At 33.5% G+C, this 22,230-nt stretch overlaps 1 protein-coding gene across 10 annotated transcripts in view; it reads right to left on the reverse strand.

Moving 5' to 3' along the window:
• Positions 1-18: 18 nt before the first annotated feature.
• The window catches only part of LOC128202803 (leucine-rich repeat-containing protein 71-like), a 49,060-nt gene continuing 26,848 nt past the window's right edge, over positions 19-22,230 (reverse strand). For 3 of the 10 annotated variants that reach the window (XM_052903944.1, XM_052903945.1, XM_052903951.1), the window contains 8 exons: positions 20,216-20,306; positions 15,817-15,876; positions 8,182-8,217; positions 4,417-4,461; positions 2,948-3,027; positions 2,363-2,471; positions 1,501-1,613; positions 19-507 (listed from right to left, as the gene is read on the reverse strand). In XM_052903944.1, coding sequence (XP_052759904.1) covers positions 367-507; positions 1,501-1,613; positions 2,363-2,471; positions 2,948-3,027; positions 4,417-4,461; positions 8,182-8,217; positions 15,817-15,876; positions 20,216-20,306 — 675 coding nt within the window. In that variant the 3' untranslated portion in view covers positions 19-366. Of the gene's footprint in view, positions 508-1,500; positions 1,614-2,362; positions 2,472-2,947; positions 3,028-4,416; positions 4,462-8,181; positions 8,218-15,816; positions 15,877-19,290; positions 19,306-20,215; positions 20,307-22,230 lie in introns of all 10 variants that reach the window. The other 7 variants (XM_052903946.1, XM_052903948.1, XM_052903947.1 and 4 more) reach the window with 7 other exon arrangements.

The raw sequence follows: 22,230 nt of genomic DNA on the forward strand, positions 1-22,230 counted from the left end.
TTCCTAACATCATTGTAAATTTCCAAATTTATTTCATAGAAAATACAACAACGTACAAAACACAAGGTAAACAAGTTTATCACAGACTGCATAAATAACTTTACTTCTCAGAAACTATTCAGCTAGCACATAATTAAAATAATTTGCTTAAGTTTGTCTATAAAGCATGAAGAAAAAACATTTATGGACGGACTCATTAATATCAGGAATTGTTTAAATAATGAAAACAGATCTGTTTGAACGATTTTGCCGGCAACAGTTTCAACAAGCAGATTTTAAACCTTAAATATTTTTTGGCCAGTACCATTATGTTCAACAAGCTTTAAAAGCTCGTTTTAAAAATACACTTTAAAAAAAAAGAAGAGTTTAAGATTCAACATCCGGGGTCTGTGGAGGGGGCTTGTAGAATGGGTCTTTAGGGGTCATCAGGTCGTTGATTTTCTGCATCACGTCATGTTCACGTTGGAGGGTCATTCGACTGAAGGAGTGCTCTGATCTGCGGCTTCTCTGCAAAAAAATAGTTGTCATTTTTTCTCCAATGCCTGAGTAAGATGTATTGTAATAACAATTACATTTCTTTACATTTACAATATATGACAATTAATTATCTCTTTCAAGGGGCTATACATTCTATGATGAACTAGCGAAAAAAAGAGAAAATTGTCGAAAACTGTTATTAACTTGGTATCAATGTGTACAATTAATGCATTGAAACTTACTAACTGAAGTAGCACGTAGTTAACAATTAATTTATTTTTCGCAGTCTTTTCGTATTTTTCCATTAAAAAAGATTACCTAGTAGAATTCATTCTTATGCGTGATTGGCTAGTCGATGTTATCATGTGATATTATCAAGTTAGGTATATATCTTAAATATTCCTAATATATATCGTAAACCTTGGTAGAACAATGGATACAACACTGGACTGCAATTTTGGCGACCTCAGTTCAAACCTGGTCTCCGACTTGATTTTTTGGTATGTTTTTACAATTATGATATCAAAGAGTAAAACATTTTATTAAATAATTGTCCTGAGATTTGTTACTGAAAAATTATTTTTTTGGGTGCCAATCACGTGTATAGTCCCTTTAAATGTTCAAAATAAAATAGATTAAAATGGATATTACTAACAAAAACAATTAGTCTTATGAACTTTAAGTTGATTTTTCTCACTCCAATAAGTTATTTCATTAATTTTAAGGTGACATTTTCTCTATTGAATAAGTAGTCTCATGAACTTTAAGTTGATATTTTCTATTACCAATAAGTAGTCTCATAAATTTAAAGTTGATATTTTCTCACTTCAATAAGTAGTCTCATGGACTTTAAGCGGAAGTTAAATTTACTCACACCAACAAGTAGTCTCATGGACTTTAAGCGGAAGTTAAATTTACTCACACCAACAAGTACGGTAGTCTCATGGACTTTAAGCGGAAGTTAAATTTACTCACACCAACAAGTAGTCTCAAGGACTTTAAGCGGAAGTTAAATTTACTCACACCAACAAGTAGTCTCATGAGTCCAGTGCCTCCGTGGCTGTCCAATGTCAAGGTCGCCTGGTATTGCATGGCCTTTAGAAGAGCTTCAAGGCCACTCTCCCCAATTGGATTACCTGGAGAAAGTAGGGCAACATAAGTTTTCATACAAAATATTTCAATCTTATCCCTCCAGTTAAATATGGAATATCATTGAAAATAGTAAAGTAAAATCTTGTGTGAATTTCAGATTAATAATTGACGTGTTTCCTGGCACTCTAGCTTTCTGTCAATCAAGTCTCCATATTCAATATAATATTTATTTAAAACCTACCAAATCTATTCCTATCATTCATGACTCCATATTTAAACTATCTATATCAAACTTACCCCAACTATTATTATTATTGATAATCAAACATACTAAAAATAATCATCGGTAACCACGGTACTTTCTTCTGTCACACTTCATTATAACATACCCAGAGAAAGTTAACTTGACAAAATCTTGTTTACATGAATATGAATGAGGCAGGGGTGACAACTCTTCTTCCAATGAAACAGCATGTCATAAATAAATACTCTTCAATAGCCCTTTACTGTCTTTGGTCCCCGCAGGCGAGTGGTGTAAGTAGCTGATTTAAAATTTGTAGAAATCCGGCGAACTGAGTTCAATTAAAGCTTTAGCCAGAGCACATTTCTACAGGAAAACATTACTACGAGTGTCTGTGCATATGTAGATTTCCAGAGAGGTTTCCTTGTGGGACCAATGAAACTGCCTCAGTAATAATTCATGATTATGAGATTTTCCTACCCAAATCGCCTAGGGTACATTATAACGAAGCTTAGCGCAGTAGTGTATCCGAGTTTCTAAATATAGACTTACGGGTAAGGTTTAGGTTAATGAGCACCCTGTTTCCTGCCACCCACAACTGCCCATCAATCAAGTCACCTCCTTCTAGAAGTGGGTTTATAAACTCGGGACTGTCGGACGTCTGAAACAGTGTAAACACTTCGTTAAAGTGGAACATAATAAAATATTAATTCTTAAGTTCATCATTATAGTGGATAAAAGAGTATCACTTAATTTGCCGATTCTCGAGCAAATCAAAGCTACACTTTTGTTACCCAGTCGGATGAAACATTCAAGAACAGCGCCTAAAAATGTCATTTGGTTGAACAGTGAATATTTTAGCCATTCTGGTTTTTGAAAATATAAGTATAATTAAATTATCTTCAGCCCAATTGATAAAAGTGGTTAATTCCTTGGTTTTAATCAAAGTTAGCCAAAAAGTTTATTGATTGGTCAATACATTTATCCAAAAATCATATTAACCAATGAAATCATTTTAATTAATGTGCAAACTGAGCAAATGATAACCTTGCTGTGAATAACTTAACCAAGTTTCAAACCATATAGGCTGCTTATGGATAACTAAAACCACCATATATGGATAGTTATGTAACATACCTCTGTTTCCTGGGTAGCTGGTTTACCCTGGCCCTTGGCTGGTTTACCACCCTTCTTTTTCGAGTCTGCCGCTATTGAAGCTGTGTAAATATAACATTTGTAATTTAACATCCATTATTCAACTTCAAAGTTATATTACAATTAAAAATTATTTATGTCAAAATTAATTTGCACATTTACTAATTTTTCTGTCACTAATGAGATTGGAATAGATTGTAATAAACGAATATGATGAAAATTTTAAAGTATATATGTTATCTACATGGGTCTTAAAAATAATTTTTCAGAAAAAACATTCATGTGTCTTTGAATTTAATATATGATTTATAGGCCAATAAGAATGTTAAACTGTTTATTGATACATGTATATGCAAACTCAGCAGCTTAGGAAAAAAAACTATGACCCGATTATTGAGATCTTTGTTAAAGTTAACAACAAAGTTAACGCCATCGTTGTTAACTTTTTAATCATAACTGCTCTGGATGCTTAATTGGTTACACTTGTGATCTGCAGTATTTCAAACAAGATTGGAGACAATTGTTTCAGATGTATTTGCTTATATTTAAATATATGAGCACATTATCAAATAGTTCATGTTCAAAAGTTAACAACGCTCTCGTAAATCACAGTTTTAACTTTATCAAAGTTCTTAACAATCGGCCCAATATATAATAAGTAAGCATCAGTTGTAAAACATGTAGAAATTTTGATAATCATGGTAATTGAGATAGAACATATTAACAATATAAAACATTAGTTGATACATTTCGTTGTTACTTGAAGTTTAACTTATAGAAAAGCCAAAATATAGTGATTTGTTGAAGAAATCGATACACAAATTAGTTGTTCATTATTACTTTTTTATGTTTTGGCTACCTAATTCTTATGACAATCATAAGTAACAATAAAAGCTTAATAACGAGTAAGTTAATTGTAAGTTAATGAAATTTATGTCATATACAAATAGTTTAATATTTGAATGTATAGATGTACATGTATATTTTATATGATTAACCTCTTGATTTATTACGAACTGAAATGGAAAACATAATCTCATGCCATATATATCAACTCATTTTAATGTGTAAAACATTCCTTTGTAATTGTCGTCATTCAAAAAGCTACAGCAAACACTACTCTTTGGGAACATGCTGCTGAAAGGGTCCGAAAATACCATTCAATAACTAACATTCAATAACTTCTATATTTAAATTCAAACATCTGATCGAGTGGGTAGGATAAGTTTCTGGTGGATATATAAAAAATCTTGATATACATTCGAAGAATAATTTTTTTTTTGTCTAAGAATATCTTTATCTAAGAGAAGAAAGTTGTTTAATGTAGAAGGTAAGAGTACATTATGTCAGCCCAAGCAAGGGAAGAAACACTGTCTTCAAAGGGAGGTAATTCATGAAGAAGTCAAATTCTAAAGGGAATTAACTCTCTTTCCATTGGAGATTACACATACCCCTTCGACCACCCGAGCCACCATTAGGCACACTTAGTAAGGAATCTGTTCAGCAATACATGATAAAATTATCACTGTATAGGGATTAGCATTAAGTCATTTCAAACCTGTTCGAATTAGTACTCCAATTACATGACCTAGTGAAGATAATGTTACAGTGAAAAAAAACAAGAAAAATATTCTAAACCATAAAGAACTGGGTCCCGTTTCAATAGAGATCGCGAGGCTTTAGATCGTAAAATTCCGGGACTGGTGTTGCCTTGAATTTGGGGTAAACAGACTAACTGCGTTTCAATAAAGATAGCTTTAAGTCATAGTCTCTCAAAGATTGACTGTTTTGACAAATTTTTAATTTTTCATCTTGGACTGAGATTATTTTTGCATTCGAAATGTCTGGAAACCAGTGATAAAAGGCAGCTGAGAGAAGATCAAATCACAGTTTGTCATATTTAAGTTGGAAAATTCATATTTTATAGCTAAAAGCGTTACTAACGTGTTATAAAAATTGAAATTTTCTGCAATTTTTCCAATGATTGAGGTTTGTTCTAGTGTAAGTTACCCTATATGACTCAATTGATTTAGGCATCGATGCCAATATCAGCTGATTTTGAGACAAAAGTTAAGACAACACTGTCTGTGAGAATGTCAATCTGTGAGAGTGCAGCTTTAAGGACATTTATCGTATAGATTCTGCCTGTAATTGTGTGGGTGTATCGGACAGAGCATAGTTGTACCTGAGCACAAGCGGAGCACTGCACAGTACCTGAGCACTCTTAAGCGAAATAAGGTTTATGGCTATAATATCTTATTGAAACGGGCCCAATTTGAGCGCAGAATTGGAGGCCTTTGGTAGTCTGTCAACGTCGGAATTTCTTTTTTTAAATCAAGCCAAACACTTCAGAAAATAATTAAAATTTCCACTTCAGCGCTGTTGTGTAAAATGATTCTTTTTCCCAAACAAATAATTGGATGATAAAAGAACAAAAAACAGAACACAAACATGTAAACAGAAATGATCTTCAGCCAGGATGAAAATGAGCAAAATTATCAACACCAAGTATGGGTTCAAAATATACTTGAATTTTTAGTGCATTTATGGTATACAGGATTATTGGTTTGTTTCAGTACAGTATATGAGATCACAATATATTTCACGAAGTGAGCGCCACATTCTATATTTTACCATTGGTTTATTATAAGACATAAGTGAATTATTTACTTATCAGGGCGTAGCCAGGCTTTACTGAACAAAAGTGGGCGGGTGTGGGAGCAGGAATATCCCTGTAGCCGGTTGGGGGCTCGGGGGCCTCCCCAGGAAAAAAATAGGAAAATGGAACTACCATGATGTTGAGCTCTGAAGTGTATTTGGAGAGATTTATAGATTCGAGGCTGCCAACTTTGTAGTTATCAAGTGATTGATTTAGACTCGGTAACCTATTTAGACTCAGTAACCTATCTAGCACAGAGAAGCATTATGCTTACTTTAGCTGCTCTTTCTTTTATTCTGATATCATTTTTTAGCTAAGTTCAGCCCTCGACTTTGATGGCATTTTTGGCCATAATTTTTCAAATTAATGTAACCCACATGCGTAAATGCGTTACGCTGGCTACGCCCCCGGCTTGGTGTTAACAATGTGAAATATATTGCAATCTTACATGGAAACAAATCAATTTTCTTTTAATTATATGCCTTAAAAGGATATAAAAAGACAGTTAATTGTAGTTTTTCAGAAAAATGCACCAAAGGGTATGTGAATATAATTGTCATTCAGGATATGACATCATTAAAATTGTGTCCTTGCCAATGTGCACGCTGGTATTAATAAATTTGATTTGGAAGTGCCGGAAAAAAAAATTAAAGTGAAAAATATCAAATTGTTATTTCACTGCTAAATGATACAGTGAAATATAATTTTTCATTTCACTGATAAATCTTCATAAATGACCTATTCAGCATAAAATAAAAGGTAAAGATTTGTGCAGATAAAATTGGGATGCAAAAATATTACCTACAAGCAGATAAAATGTTGCCAAAAAATTAAATAAAAGCAAAATAGACTAACAAAGCAGTTTTATGCTGCTAAAAGAAAATGATATCAATATCTCAAATATTTTTGAATGAAATTAAAAATCAAAAGAAATAAAACTATCAATATGACATGCTATTATTTCAGAAAACAGCGTTTTTTTAAAGGGACTTAATTCTCTCATTTTATTGGACAGAGATCTAGAAAGCAAAATTTTTATCAAGAGTGTATTAATTAAATATAAAACTAAAACATGTACAATGATAAAGCATGTACCAATTGTTAGAAGATAAAATATTCACAAACATGGCAGAATTTACACTTGAATTATTAACAAGAACCGCCGCAATGCGTCGTAATCAGGCTTTAAAGAATAAACTGAAGAACTTCAGCCTGAGTTTTGAGAATGATATAAGTAAGCTGATTTGTTCGTGTTAACTCGATCCCATGAAAGATCTCCATAAACTCTTCCTACATACCAAGTTTGGTGATGATAAAAGACGACCATAACTGAAGATATTGATTTCAAACCATTTTTCTATTTTTAGTAACACGTGACCTTGACCTAGACACTAGGGGCCTCAAATCTAATCCCATGAATCGGTCTACATAAACCCTTCCAACATACCAAATTTGCTCACAATAAGTCAACCTTGACATAAGTTTTTCCAAACCATAGGTGAGTTAAAGATGCTAAACTCAGCTTGCCAGCTGCAGGCCATCAAGTCTGAACAACGACATACGTCATTCTAATAACATTAGGCTTCACTTTGCGAAAACCTGGTTAAAAAACTGTTTTATTAAACCTGTTTCTTATTCTAAAAAATAAATTTAGTCTGTTTACCCCAAACGAAATCTGCCAGTGTTGATCAGTCCCTTTAAAAACTTCTGTTCAGAAACAAAGCAATAAATAAGGCATATCATGTTAGTTGGATAATCTGTGGGAATGTATCACTTTGGGCTGCTTGCGTAAAGACCATATTGCATGAGACCAAAGGGCATTGAGTACAATGCGTATTTACGCTATCAACGTGAAGTGATACAATCCGACAGATCAACAGCAAACAAAGCATTTCTTTTATTTCATACCTTTTAAGTATTTTTCATTATAATAATGAAGATGCATGGATTGGTTTACAAAAGCCTTAAAATTTTGATAACAGACCATCATTTTTCTTTCCCATTAAAATAAAGTGGAAATTAATTGGCGTAGTCACTCACAAAACTTATCAATAACTGTGTGATACGGAACCAGAAAACACAGCGTGATATACAGGTTCTTTCTGGTTTCTATAATTTATGTTTTAATCTTACAATAGTCAAGGGTTTTAGCAGCTAAAAAGATCTCAACCCTCACTTATAGCCTGGAGTCTTTTTACAGTAGAGTTATTCATGACCAAAGCAGTGAGCGTTAAGGCTTATACATCTCTTGTGAAATTGTTTCAAAAGTCAAAAGTAATTTTCAAAATTTCTTAATCTGTTTTTAATGCAAATGACAGATTTAAAACTAAACAATACTCTGAAGTTAAATGCTGTTAATCCTGTTTTCAGGATTGAAGTCCTGAACTTAAGAACACCTGAATAATATAAACGGAAATTCAACAGGTATAAAATAAACAATAATTATAAAAAAATCCTCTCATAATTATATATAAAAAAGAATGAATATATGATAAATATAAAGCACATAAAAACATATAATAAACTCTGATTACATGCTTGTAACAAGACAACTTACCTCCCGAGCTTCTACCACCTACGTTTGCTCCACCGCCTAGACACGACGGGGAAAAATAAAACAACAAGCCATTGGTGAATAGCACAGCACACTTAGGCCAAGGAAAAATAATATTTTGATTCTCAGGCACCGCTACATTTAATTCTTTTTTTGATCCCATTTTATTGCAGTCATTCCCAAAATAAACTTTTTTTCCAGAGTTAAATACCACAAAATATTGCCCTAAAAGGAAACAGTGTTCAGACTTATGCCTCTACCAACGAGATCACTGGACCGATTCATATTTAATCATTTTGAAGAGTTCTGACAGATAGAAATCCATTTTGCAGATTACAACTGCCAATTTCATAAAGTATGTAAACAACTGCCTGAAATTTCCCATTTAGTCATTATTTATTTCATGGAGTGAGTTATACAGAAGCTGGGGCATGCGCTGAGACTGAGTATAGGGGCATTTGATAGGCATTTTGCACTGAACACTAAAAAATTTAGCGTTTATTTTTCATCTTCTAAACAAGTGTCAGCGGTATACATAATATGTGATGAGTTTTTTTTAATGCGATTATGAGAGTTTAGTGTACTCCAAAGCCGTTTCAAAAAATGTGCCATAGAAACGAAATATTACTTTTTATTGGTAAAACGGTGTCAACCAGAGTTAACGTAAACAACATTTTAGCGAACGCTAATTAGCAAATAAAACAACAATTAGCAAGGGTATTTTTAAGACACAGAATGGATGGTTTCTTTATGAAATTGCTTGATCAAATGTATGGCGAAAAACTCAGCTCTTACGGAATGAGTATTAATATTACGATATATATCATTACGAAATCACTAAAATATAAACATGTTTTTTGGTCAAACAAAAATAATTATGAAATTTAGAATTTTTTTTTTAATTTATAGTATTATAGTACAATAATGAAAAGAATGAAAAAGAAATACGAAAATGGGAGAAACAAAATAATGTTAATGGGTATCTTAACAGTGCTTCATGTCCATAATGATTTAAAATTAACTAGCAGGAACAGATTCTGTTAAAGTCACATCTTCTTGTCCAATCATCTGCATTTACAGTTTTTTTAATACCAATCTTCAAAAGATTGAAATTGAAAATATACAAATTCTATTCAAGACAAATCTATTCAAGACAAATTGACTACCCCCTGTTTAAAATTAAAATCACTATGGACATTTAACGATTAAGCTAGTCTTTGGTTTGTTTAAACTGCTTTCATCGTGATAAAAGGTAAAGTAAATATACAAATATATTTAATTAGGGCGTCACAAAGTTTCCCCGCAATTATCTCCATGGAGTCCTTTTGCATCTAACATTGAAAACTTAATGCATGCCCTAGAAATTCATTTTCTAACCTCAAATATAACAAACTTATGATTCACACATAACAAATATCATCAAATCAATTTTGATGGAACCTTTTTTCAAAAAGGTATGCCATTGGCTAAAATTCAGTGTACTTCGAATCGGCCTTATTTCAATCTCTATCGTCACTATATAATGTTCACTGGAAATCCAGTGGTATACCACTTGTATAAATATGACCAGTGGCATATACCACTTTTGATTATTGGTTACCATAGGTTTTTCACTGGATTACCAGTGTAATTGTGTTTTACTACTGAAATGCAGTGGTATTCCACTGGTATTATGTAGTATTTCATTGGAATACCAGTGTATTCATGTTTATCACTAAATGCAGTGGTATTCCACTTTTACTATGTGATATTTCATTGGAATACCAGTGTATTCATGTTTATCACTAAATGCAGTGGTATTCCACTGGTATTATGTGATATTTCATTGGAATACCAGTGTATTCATGTTTACCACTGAAATGCAGTGGTATTCCACTTGTATTACATGGTTAGTAATTCACTAGAATACCAATGTATTTATGTTTACCACTGAAATGCACTGGTATTCCACTGGTATCATGTGGTATTCCACTGGATTACCAATGATTTATGTTTACCACTGGAATGTTATGGTATACCACTGGTAATCCAAGAATATTTTTACTGGGTCATGCACTGTTTTCATAAGATCCAGAAGGAAACCACATCACACAGAATTTTGTCTTTAACAAAAGGAAACACATGCAATGGATATAAAAAAAATACGGTAACAGATTAAAAAACCCAGACAATAACAATGGTAAGATGAACAGTTTCGTTTTTTAGCGATTGAGCATTTGGGCAAGGTTATAGACGTGACGCAAACACAACAATGTTTAATGTATAAACAGTTGGTGTCATTTTACTCTCTGACAGACATGAAAGATGAAGGAATGCAATGTCATATCAGTTCCAAAACATTGACATATGAATGAAAATGGATTGCAGTAAAATACAAACTGGACGTCTTGGCTTTCAAAGGTCAGGGGGCATTATGGGAGTCAAAGGGATTTTTTAAAAGCGTGCGTGGATATTACATTTTGTTGTTTTGATATTAAACATGTGTTTTCCCTACCTGTTAACATTCCTGCTATTTGCATCATGCCTACCCATGCTATAAAAACAGTGAATATTAATTTCTTGTTTCATTTTCAAGGCATACTTGATGGTTTGTAATCAGGGTCCGTGTGGTCTCTCAGGGGCTTGTATGTGCTAAACCAGAATGTAATACATGGTAAAAAAATTACACTTTATATAATTATCCATACACATAAAGGTTAGATCACAAATTCTTGAAACCTTTCAAGCCTTTTTTGAAATTAAGATTTGACTTTTTTTCAAATCAAAAGGAATTGGTATCTATAAAGTTTCTCTAAATTTGAATGACTATGTCCATTATAAAAATTACCTTGAATGTCAAACACACATTCACTGAGACACTACTGTTTTATTTTATCCTTTCCTTTTACTCCTCTAACCATTGCCTCATAGATACACCTTTTCCACTCTTTCCATCGCTACATAGATAGGCCTTTTACACTCTTTCCCTCGCTACATAGATAACCTTTTCCACTCTTTCCATCGCTACATAGATACGCCTTTTCCACTCTTTCCATCGCTACATAGATACGCCTTTTCTACTCTTTCCCTCGCTACATAGATACACCTTTTCCACTCTTTCCATCGCTACATAGATACACCTGTTCCACTCTTTCCATCGCTACATAGATTCGCCTTTTCCACTCTTTCCATCGCTACATAAATACACCTTTTCCACTCTTTCCATAGCCTCATAGATACACCTTTTCCACTCTTTCCATCGCTACATAGATACACTTTTCCACTCTTTCCATCCCTACATAGATACACCTTTTCCACTCTTTCCATCCCTACATAGATACACTTTTTCCACTCTTTCCATCCCTACATAGATACACCTTTTCCACTCTTTCCATAGCCTCATAGATACACCTTTTCCACTCTTTCCATCGCTACATAGATACACCTTTTCCACTCTTTCCATCGCTACATAGATAAGCCTTTTCCACTCTTTCCATCGCTACATAGATACACTTTTTCCACTCTTTCCATCCCTACATAGATACACCTTTTCCACTCTTTCCATCGCTACATAGATACACTTTTCCACTCTTTCCATCGCTACATAGATACACTTTTCCACTCTTTCCATCCCTACATAGATACACTTTTTCCACTCTTTCTATCGCTACATAGATACACCTTTTACACTCTTTCCATCGCTACATAGATACGCCTTTTCCACTCTTTCCATCGCCACATAGATACACCTTTTTCACTCTTTTCATCGCTACATAGATACGCCTTTTCCACTCTTTCCATTGTACACCTTTTCCACTCTTTCCATCACTACAGAGATACGCCTTTTCCACTCTTTCCATCGCTACATAGATAAGCCTTTTCAACTCTTTCCATAGCCACATAGATACACCTTGTCCACTCTTTCCATCGCCACATAGATACGCCTTTTCCACTCTTTCCATCGCTACACCTTTTCCACTCCTTCCATAGCCTCATAGATACACCTTTTCCACTCTTTCCATCGCTACATAGATACGCCTTTTCCACTCTTTCCATCCCTACATAGATACACTTTTCCACTCTTTCCATCCCTACATAGATACACTTTTTCCACTCTTTCCATCCCTACATAGATACACCTTTTCCACTCTTTCCATAGCCTCATAGATACACCTTTTCCACTCTTTCCATCGCTACATAGATACACCTTTTCCACTCTTTCCATCGCTACATAGATACGCCTTTTCCACTCTTTCCATCGCTACATAGATACGCCTTTTCCACTCTTTCCATAGCCACATAGATACGCCTTTTCCACTCTTTCCATCGCCACATAGATACGCCTTTTACACTCTTTCCATCGCTACATAGATTCGCCTTTTCCACTCTTTCCATCGCTACATAGATACACCTTTTCCACTCTTTCCATCGCTACATAGATACACCTTTTCCACTCTTTCCATCGCTACATAGATACACCTTTTCCACTCTTTCCATCGCCACATAGATACGCCTTTTCCACTCTTTCCATCGCCACATAGATACGCCTTTTCCACTCTTTCCATCGCTACATAGATACGCCTTTTCCACTCTTTCCATAGCCACATAGATACGCCTTTTAAACTCTTTTCATAGCCTCATAGATACGCCTTTGACACTATTTTCATAGCCTCATAGATACGCCTTTTACACTCTTTTCATAGCCTCATAAATACCCTTTTTACACTATTTTGATAGCTTCATGTATACGCCTTTTACACTCTTTTCATAGCTGCATAGATACACCTTTCACTCCTCTAATCATAGCCCCATAGATATGCCTTTACTCCTCTAACCATAGCTTCATAGATATGCCTTTTACTCTTTAATCATAGCCTCATAGATACATCTTTAAACTCTTTTCATAGCCTCATAGATATGCCTTTGACACTCTTTCCATAGCCTAATAGATACACCTTTTACTCCTCTAATCATAGCTTCATAGATATGCTTTTTGCACTCTTTCCATAGCCTCACAGACACGCCTTTTACTACTCTAACCATAGCCTTATAGATATGCCTTTTCAACTCTTTCCATCATAAAGCCTCATAGATATGCCTTTTACTCCTCTAACCATAGCCTCATAGATACACCTTTTCACTCCTCTATCCATTACCTCATAGATACCCCTGTTCATAGCCTCATAGATGTGCCTTTTCACTTCTCTATCCATCACCTCATAGATATCTCTATCCATAGACTCATAAATATGCATTTTTACTCTTCAATCCTTGGCCTCATTGATTCGCTTTTTACTCTCAAATTATATAACAACGGGAGTATTTAACAATTAGAAGCAGCTGAGGTGGCAAGGGCCTCCGCAATGAAGGAAAGGGTTAATAAACAGCAACATAATAATGATAGTTTTCAGAATAAATGTATTTAGGCATAAAAAACTGTTTGTAGCACATTCTGGTTTGACTCACAAAACTGCATGTAAGAATGAGGGTAGGGGTTATTTTACAAACCAATGAAATTGCTCATGAGTTATACTAACACATATGAGGTTCGCCTGGCTTTGCAAAAGATCCTGAAATTGTTTGCAGCAAAGATGGGATATATATAAGTGTTCACTGTTTGATTATATGCCATCTGATTGTGGTACAGAATGCATGCTGTGATGGTTCTTTAACAGGTCCAGGAGCTAACAAAATTATATCCAAAGTCTTGTACCTCCTTATAAGGCCTAAAAAAAGTCTGGTTCAAGTTACCTGACACTACATGTACCTATGAAAATAGGCGCCGATTCTACTGTTTTGATAGTCCATTGGTAAAAAAAGAAAAATGAATAAAAATAAATAACTTAAATGCCATTTCCAAATGATGATAATAACATTCTTACATAAAGCATAAAAAAATGAAACATTAATGTACCTACCCTGTTTTTGAAATGGATGTAATCCTAACTAAACGATTTTTTTGGCCTACCTAGTCACTAGAAGCATTAATTTAAACCATAACAGGAAAGAAAGCACCACAGGGCAAGCAACAACACCTGTCTGTTCTTTCAGTCATAAAATGGGGATAACTTATGCACCATGCTTTACATGTGCAAACTGTCTCTTGAAACATGTGTACCAAGTTTCATTTGAATATCTTGAACGACAATACCTGTCTGTTCTTTCATTCATAAAAGGGGCATAACTTATGCCCCATGCTTATTTAACATGTGTGAACTCACAGTCTCTTGCAACAAGTGTACCAAGTTTCAATTGAATATCTTGAACAAGAGTTATGGCCAATTTGAAAGTATTTACACTTTTATAACTAGATGCATGAGGACTCAAACAAAATCGACCTAAGGCTATGACAATACGTCGACTTTTTTTCTTTGCAACATTATAAGCAATACGTTTTTGGCGAACTGCATTACTACTGGAATATCTATTTAGCAAATTGCATTGGATAGCTGAAATTTGTCATACATATTGTAAATCTGCTCTCTACATTTGTCAAAATATAATGCAAATCCTACTTTTGAATTGTGTTGGCCAAAAAGTATTGCCAAATTGAAATATCAATACATAATAACATATGCCAAAATTTGTTGGGTTACCTGCGAAAGATATTTTGCAAAGAGTTTTGCCAAAAAACAATACCTATTTGCCAAAATGTATTAAAATCTCCAATTCCATTTGCCAAAACATATTGAGAACTCCAATAACTATTTGCCAAAACATATTGAGAACTCCAATATCCATTTGCCAAAACATATTGAGAACTCCAATATCCATTTGCCAAAACATATTGAGAACTCCAATAACTATTTGCCAAAACATATTGAGAACTCCAATAACTATTTGCCAAAACATATTGAGAACTCCAATATCCATTTGCCAAAACATATTGAGAACTCCAATATCCATTTGCCAAAACATATTGAGAACTCCAATAACTATTTGCCAAAACATATTGAGAACTCCAATATCCATTTGCCAAAACATATTGAGAGCTCCAATATCCATTTGCCAAAACATATATATTGAGAGCTCCAATATCCATTTGCCAAAACATATTGAAAGCTCCAGTTTCCATTTGCCAAAACATATTGAAAGCTCCAGTTTCCATTTGCCAAAACATATTGAAAGCTCCAGTTTCCATTTGCCAAAACATGAAATTATTTGCTGAAGAAAATAGCAAAAGGGAGTATGAATTTCCAATTATTTATATATGATCCTAGAAAAAACATTAGCAAATCAAAATCCATTAAATTTATCTAACTATATGATAAGGCATAAAAATAACATGATTGTTTCTGGTTTCTAGCCCAAAAAATAGAGTAGGAAGGTCATTTTTTTTATCAGGCAAAAATTGTTTCTTGAGATTTTTCTGTTACCAAAAAAATAAAATTATATGCTTTAATTTTTTAAGAACATCAGAACAATCACTTTAAGTATCACTGGTATAAATGTTTTATTTTTATTTCTTTCTAAAAAAATGATAAAATATTTCTCATGGTAATAAAAAAGTTTTCGGGTCAGGGCATAAACAACTTTTGGAAACCAGAACCAAACAATATTTGTTTATGCATCAGGTTAAGGTGACTATATTTCATGCATTATATACAGTAAGTATTAAATCTATATTCAGACTTGTATTTTTTAACATGCAAAACTTACTATGGTCATGTTTTGGACTACCTGACCTATGTGAGTGACCTTGGCTGACCTTTAAATGATCTAAGACACCAAACAAAGACTACAGATAGTCATACAACATAATGCACCTTAAGTCTATTGTAATCACAGCCCCCCAGGTCTGGGGGTATATCGGGGATAGCAGGGGAAATTGGTCTTGTTTTTAGCTTCCAGGTGGCCCCGCAGTGCCAAGTGACTGCGGCGCCAAAAATACTGGGGAATAGGCCAAATAGCTAGAATGCACCTCAGGGGTGCGGGAGCTTTTGGCTGGAATTTTACCAGCAATTTATCTCCGCACAGCGGAGATTTTAACAGGGGTTCAGGCTGGACCAAAATTCAAAATCCCCACTATTCCCCTGACCAAGGGGGGCCATGGTTACAATTGACTGGTGCATAAACATAACATGTCTGGAGTTAACTAGGGCATCCAGAGGGAGGCATCCAGTGCACGCCTCCACTAAAATCACCATTTTAGACTAGAACCCGCCTGCCAACATTTTAAACCAAATAAATTTCGGTTTTGTGGGAAGGGCGCAAGTCAAAAGGTTACGCCCCTAAGTAACGTCCCCTCTAGCGTCAAATTCTGGATCTGCACCGGCCTCTGGCATTGTGTAACCCCACAATTTATGATCTACGATAGCAAACAATGCTGACTACATAAATACTTACAACATTAAATAATATTTATAGTGTTAATGCTGCACTCCTACAGTGACTGATTTGGTAACATTTTTAAATTTTGTCTCAGAATACGCTTGTTTTAGCATTGATCAATTCTTATAGCTTAAAGATATCTCACAATAGAGCAGTGATTTAAATTGTTTTGAAAACTGACGTAAATTAAGATTTTCTGTAAGCATAAGAAAGACTTTTAACCATGAAACATCAATTTTTGAATGTAAATATTAAACACTGCGATCTGATCTTTAATCAGATGTGTTATATCAGATATCTATGCAAAATTTGGCTTATTCAAAGACAAAAAATAAAAAATGTCAAAAGGTTAAACAATTCTGAGAGAGTGCAGCTTTTACCTGAATAAACCGTTTTTGTAGAAGGTACCAAAGCCATTATATTTTGATGTTGCTATTTTGATACCATATGGTATTAACCCTATTTAATGTGATCTAGTACTTCTAGCAAACATTATGCCTAAATGATTAAATGCTAATGCAACATGAAATAACAGTATTTTAGTACATTTTTTTTTTTTTTCTTAATTGCTCTAAATTTTATAATATATTGTTACCAAACTGCTAAAATTTTGTCATTAATTAGTTTAATTAAGTGGGTTATTTAGAAGCTTGCTTGTTTAGAGGCATTTTGTGCTCAACACTTAAAATTTAGCATTTATTTTTTGCCTTCTTAACATTTATAAGTCCGTGCCAGGCTCATGAATGGTGACAACCTGTTGTCTTAATTGTATTGCAGACCAAAAAAAATGCTAAGTATTACCACGGACCTATAAACCATGGACTTGCAACTGTCAGTGAAACGATAAGAAATAATAATTTACCCACAATCCTTAGCAAATATAGGAAAATTCCGCCGAATCTCCGATCGGTGATTAACGGCGATCTTCGGTTATTTCCGCCAACTCTGCTTATAATGCATTGTTCGTTATAGATTTAATTATAATTAATAACTGTGATTTTAATGAGATTCAATTGGACTATTATCAACTCAAATGAAAGTACCGCGCATTTGAGTAAATTTTAATTAATGTTTTCCTACATGTATATATTCGGCAGATGTTGGACGTCTTGAAAATGACCACATGGTAAGATCTCGGAATGAAATCCCGCTGCAAGCGTGAATTTGAGATTATCGCATTAACACAGACGAGAGTTGCCAATCCATGGTTTATAGGTCAATGGTATTACTTACAATGATGTTTTGATAGAGCATAAGGTGATGAATATCAAATACAATTGAAATATAGTGTAGTCGAATGCATTAAAAGTGATGGTATATTATTGAATGAAGATACATGTATAAGCATTATTGATTTTTGAGCATGATTGTAGATTTTCCTAAATAGTAATGCACCAGTCAATTGTAACCACGGCCCACCCAGGTCTGGGGGTATACCGGGGATAGCCGGGGAAAAGGGCCGTGTTTTTACTTCCCAGGTGCCCCCGCAGGGCCGGGGAACCGCGGTGGTTATGTCATAGCGCCAAAATTAGCGGAGATTGGGCCTTATATAGAGTCTCTGGGGTGCGGGGGCATTTGGCCGGGGTTTAACCATCAGTTCGTCCCCGCAGGGCGGGGATTCTACCCGGGGTTGGCTGGACCAAAAGTCAAAATCCCAGCTATTCCCCGGACCTGGGGGGGGGGGGGGGGGGGGGCGTGGTTATAATTGACTGGTGCATAATGAATTATGTAAGTGATATATGTTGCAAGATAGAGATTACATAGAAAATGAAAATATCAACGATGGCATGAAAGTATAATTTTGTTTTCAAAGTCTGCAGTTATTTTTAGTGTAAGTAGACTGGTTATCATAAGCATGTGTAAAAGTATAAGCAATAAAAGCATCCTACTTTGATTGTGTGTTTCTTAAAGTGAAGTAAAGTATATTTATACTTTATGACATTATAATTGGCTTCACATGAACTTTTTGTTTCTAACCATGCAACAAGTTACTCACAACATCAGAAAAATGCTCATGGAGACTGCAAGACATTTTGGGTATTTAATTATTTTTACACATTTTCCTTCTGTAACAATATTCCTCAAAATAAAAAAGTTTCTGTTTGTTGTTTTTTAACAATAATAACTACATATAATAGCTCTTTTACACATCTATCACAAAAGAGCATTATATTATATAATTAAACTTAATCTTTAAATCTACAAAGCCACTTCTGAAACATATGCAAACTAGATGCTATGAATTCAGCAAGGCCATCCACAAAAAATTGTTTGTTTTGAGTGGCACGAGGGACTAAATAAAAATGCCCAATTATTTTTTACAAAGACAAATCGTTTTCCTGCATCAAGTTGCCGTTTTGCTTGATATAACGTAATTGCTGTGACGTGAAAATAAAAAATAGTGCTGTTGAACGAATTCCCAGCATTCATCAGTCAAGTAAGGGACATAACTCAATGATTGTTAATATGCCTTGCTATGGATCTTCATATTGCCTCCAGCAACATTTGTACCAAGTTTCATTTCAATATCTTTTATAGCTTTTAGATATGACCCAGATTAATGTTTTTCACGTCAACATCGCAACCAAAGACATCAATGTTATCACAGCCCAATTTGTTTTCTTCATAAAAAACACAGACAAGCCTAAAATTCCCCTTCTACTGAGGCTACTGTAAACAAAATGTAATTTTTTAGGGATGGCCTGAACTACACAGGCTGGCTGATTACTTTGATAGTTAAGTGGATTAATATAAAGACCATCACTATGGAAGCTTTATACTATTTTGATTAATAATATTAACCTTTTCCTTTGCTTTCTAGTGAAAACAAAAACATTCCATTAGTAAAACGGAAAAATAATTATATTGATGTCTAGAATATTCACCATAAAATTGTAAGAAAAATGTTATTCATCAACATCGATGATGTCCTTAATACTGATGCTGATGTTGATAAATATGATGGTGGTGGTGGTAGCGATGACAAAGACAATGACAATGATGATGATGATGATGATGATGATGGTGAAGACAATGATGATGATGATGGTGGTGATGATGATGACGATGATTGATGATGATGATAATGATGACTGTAATGATCATGATGAGGCAAATGAAGTTGACAATAACAAAATGTGATAAAGACAACCAAATATCAAAACAACAGATTCAAAATCATGTTGAAATTACAGCTTCAAATAACATAATTATTTAACAATAACTAAAAACAATACAAGTCAAAACTAAAGCTTTTCACTCCAGAATTTGCAAGTAAACAGCTAGTTATTACCTGGTGGAGCTTTAATATCAATAAAAGTAGCAAAATAAAATAATATATGTTGTTTAACTTTGATAAAATAAGTTTTTAAATGCAATAACAAGAAAAAAATCAGAGCAACTTTTAAAACTCAATGCTTACAATACAGAAACTATGATTGCAATAACCATGCATGCAAAATTCAATCACTGCAAAAATAGCTCACAATATACTAGATCTACTGAACCAAATCAAGTGCATTTTTTTCAATAACATGCAAGTTCCATTGTTAAAGATGATAGCCAACTATTTATTTTGCTTTCAGACACTTCTAAAAATGAAGTTTATTGCCATTGAAACCAAAATATCAATTCTCAGAATGTCTTTAAAATCAATCTAACTTACTGGAACATTGGAATTTGCAAGTCAAAAATCAATGGTAAATTTCAAACAAAGGGAGAAAACTACCTTTCTTTGCTGCTGGTTTCTCTTCCTTGTCCTTTTTGCCCTTGGTTTTATCATGTTTTTCCTCTTTTTCGTCCTTACCTCCCTTGGCATCCTAAAGACACAAGGTTCAATATTAATGGAAAACTAGCCAACTAGGTTTTAGGGTAACTGGCCAGAGATTGTAGGCAAGGATCTCATATATACTCAAGTGTCCTAAACGGTCCACCTTAAACCTTTTAATTTGACAAGATTCGTCAAAGTGAAGTGGTTGAAAAAATGTGAAAACAAGCAACAAAAATTAAAATTTTATACCAAAAATAATTATATAAATAATTACATAATTTTTATTCAAATATATGAGTAAATAAAAACAGTTCATCTATAAAATTTAATAACAATGCTGTTATAAACTGTATTTAACTTTTAACAAAGTTCTGAACATTAGACCTTTATAATGTTACATAAACCAACTATCAACTTGGCTTAGTTTAAACTTCATTGATTTACAACGATTGTGAAGAAAGTAATATTACTTATACTACAATATTGCGCATGAGTCTTGTGTTGTTGGGGGAACCGGAGAGCCAGGAGTAAACCAACTTTGTCTGGCGTGGTGACCACCAACCAAACTACAGGCGCCCAGGAATAAAACCTGGTTCGCCTTGAAGAGAAGCGTGTGCGCTTACCACTTTGGTTACCCAATCAAACATGTGTGACTCGAGCGCATGTTTTACTCGTGTCCTCCATATCAGCTTGACGCTTATTTTTTTTTAACAATACACATATCTATATATATATATATATATATATATATATATATATATATATATATATATATAAATAAATGTTCTACAAGCTGTATAACTTTGCTTAACAAACTCTGTTTAACAATATTTTTTAAATACAAAGTATTTTCACTTAATTTCTTAAATATCTGTAATGATTTATTTACTTTTAAAGTTTTTACATTTAATTCTGCAAAAAATGCAGAAGGGGACTGGTTAGACTCTTATTGTGAAATATTATTATATCATCTTGTTAATAGGGGAATAATTGGGTTAAACAACTAATTATGAATGAGTTTGCACAATGAACAAATAAGTCTATATATTTCTATCGGTATATTTTATCTACAGCAGTTTTTTCTTACTAGATAAAAACAAAAGCCCCACATGGAGCGAATGTCAAACAAAAAGGATGCTGTGACCTTGACACTAATCAATTGCAGAATTTTTGTCCTTGTTATATATGTGAATATATTGTCCCTGGCAACATATATACCAAGTTTCATTTGAATATCTGACAAGACTTTTCAGAATCATCATCAACATCCTTATAATCTTGACATCAGTGATTTTTTTTGGAAATATTTTTTCCGCAAATTGGGAAAAAAAAGTTGACTTTGGGAAAATACAAAATTAGGCCAAAATAGCTAATATATTAAATGGTAAATATACAATTTCATGTTCCAATTTTTTATGCATTACATTATGCTGTGAATTATATTTTCAAGATTTTGATTATATTTCAAGAAATTCATTACTTTTTTATTCATTAACGTAATCTACATTTATCAAATAAGGAAAAATATATAAAAATTTGGGAAAAGAAGGACAATTTTTCGCAAGGGAATCAGCCTTTAGAAAACAGTAAGCTTCTGTGAAAAATCATTCCTCAAATGAATAAATCACATCTTAATTGTAATGTCTTTTTTTAAAGATGCACTCTCACAAATTGAACGTTTTGACAACTTTTTTTTTGTCTTAAAACGAACCAATTTTTGCGAAAATCCATGGAAACCAGTTATATAAGACTGCTGACAGAAAATCAGATCACAGATTTTTATATTTAAGTTCAAAAATTGATGTTTTATGCATTTTTCTTAAACCGTTAGTAACATTAATTTTCGAATGGAAATATAAAAATCTATGATCTGAATTTTTGTCAGCAATCTAATACATGTATCATTGGTTTGTAGATATTTTCGTAAAAATTTGCTCTTTCCAAGACAAAAAGTAAAAAAGTTCTTTAAATGG

Source organism: Mya arenaria, chromosome 9 (assembly GCF_026914265.1).
Source record: "Mya arenaria isolate MELC-2E11 chromosome 9, ASM2691426v1".
Classification (NCBI taxonomy): Eukaryota; Metazoa; Mollusca; class Bivalvia; order Myida; family Myidae; genus Mya; species Mya arenaria.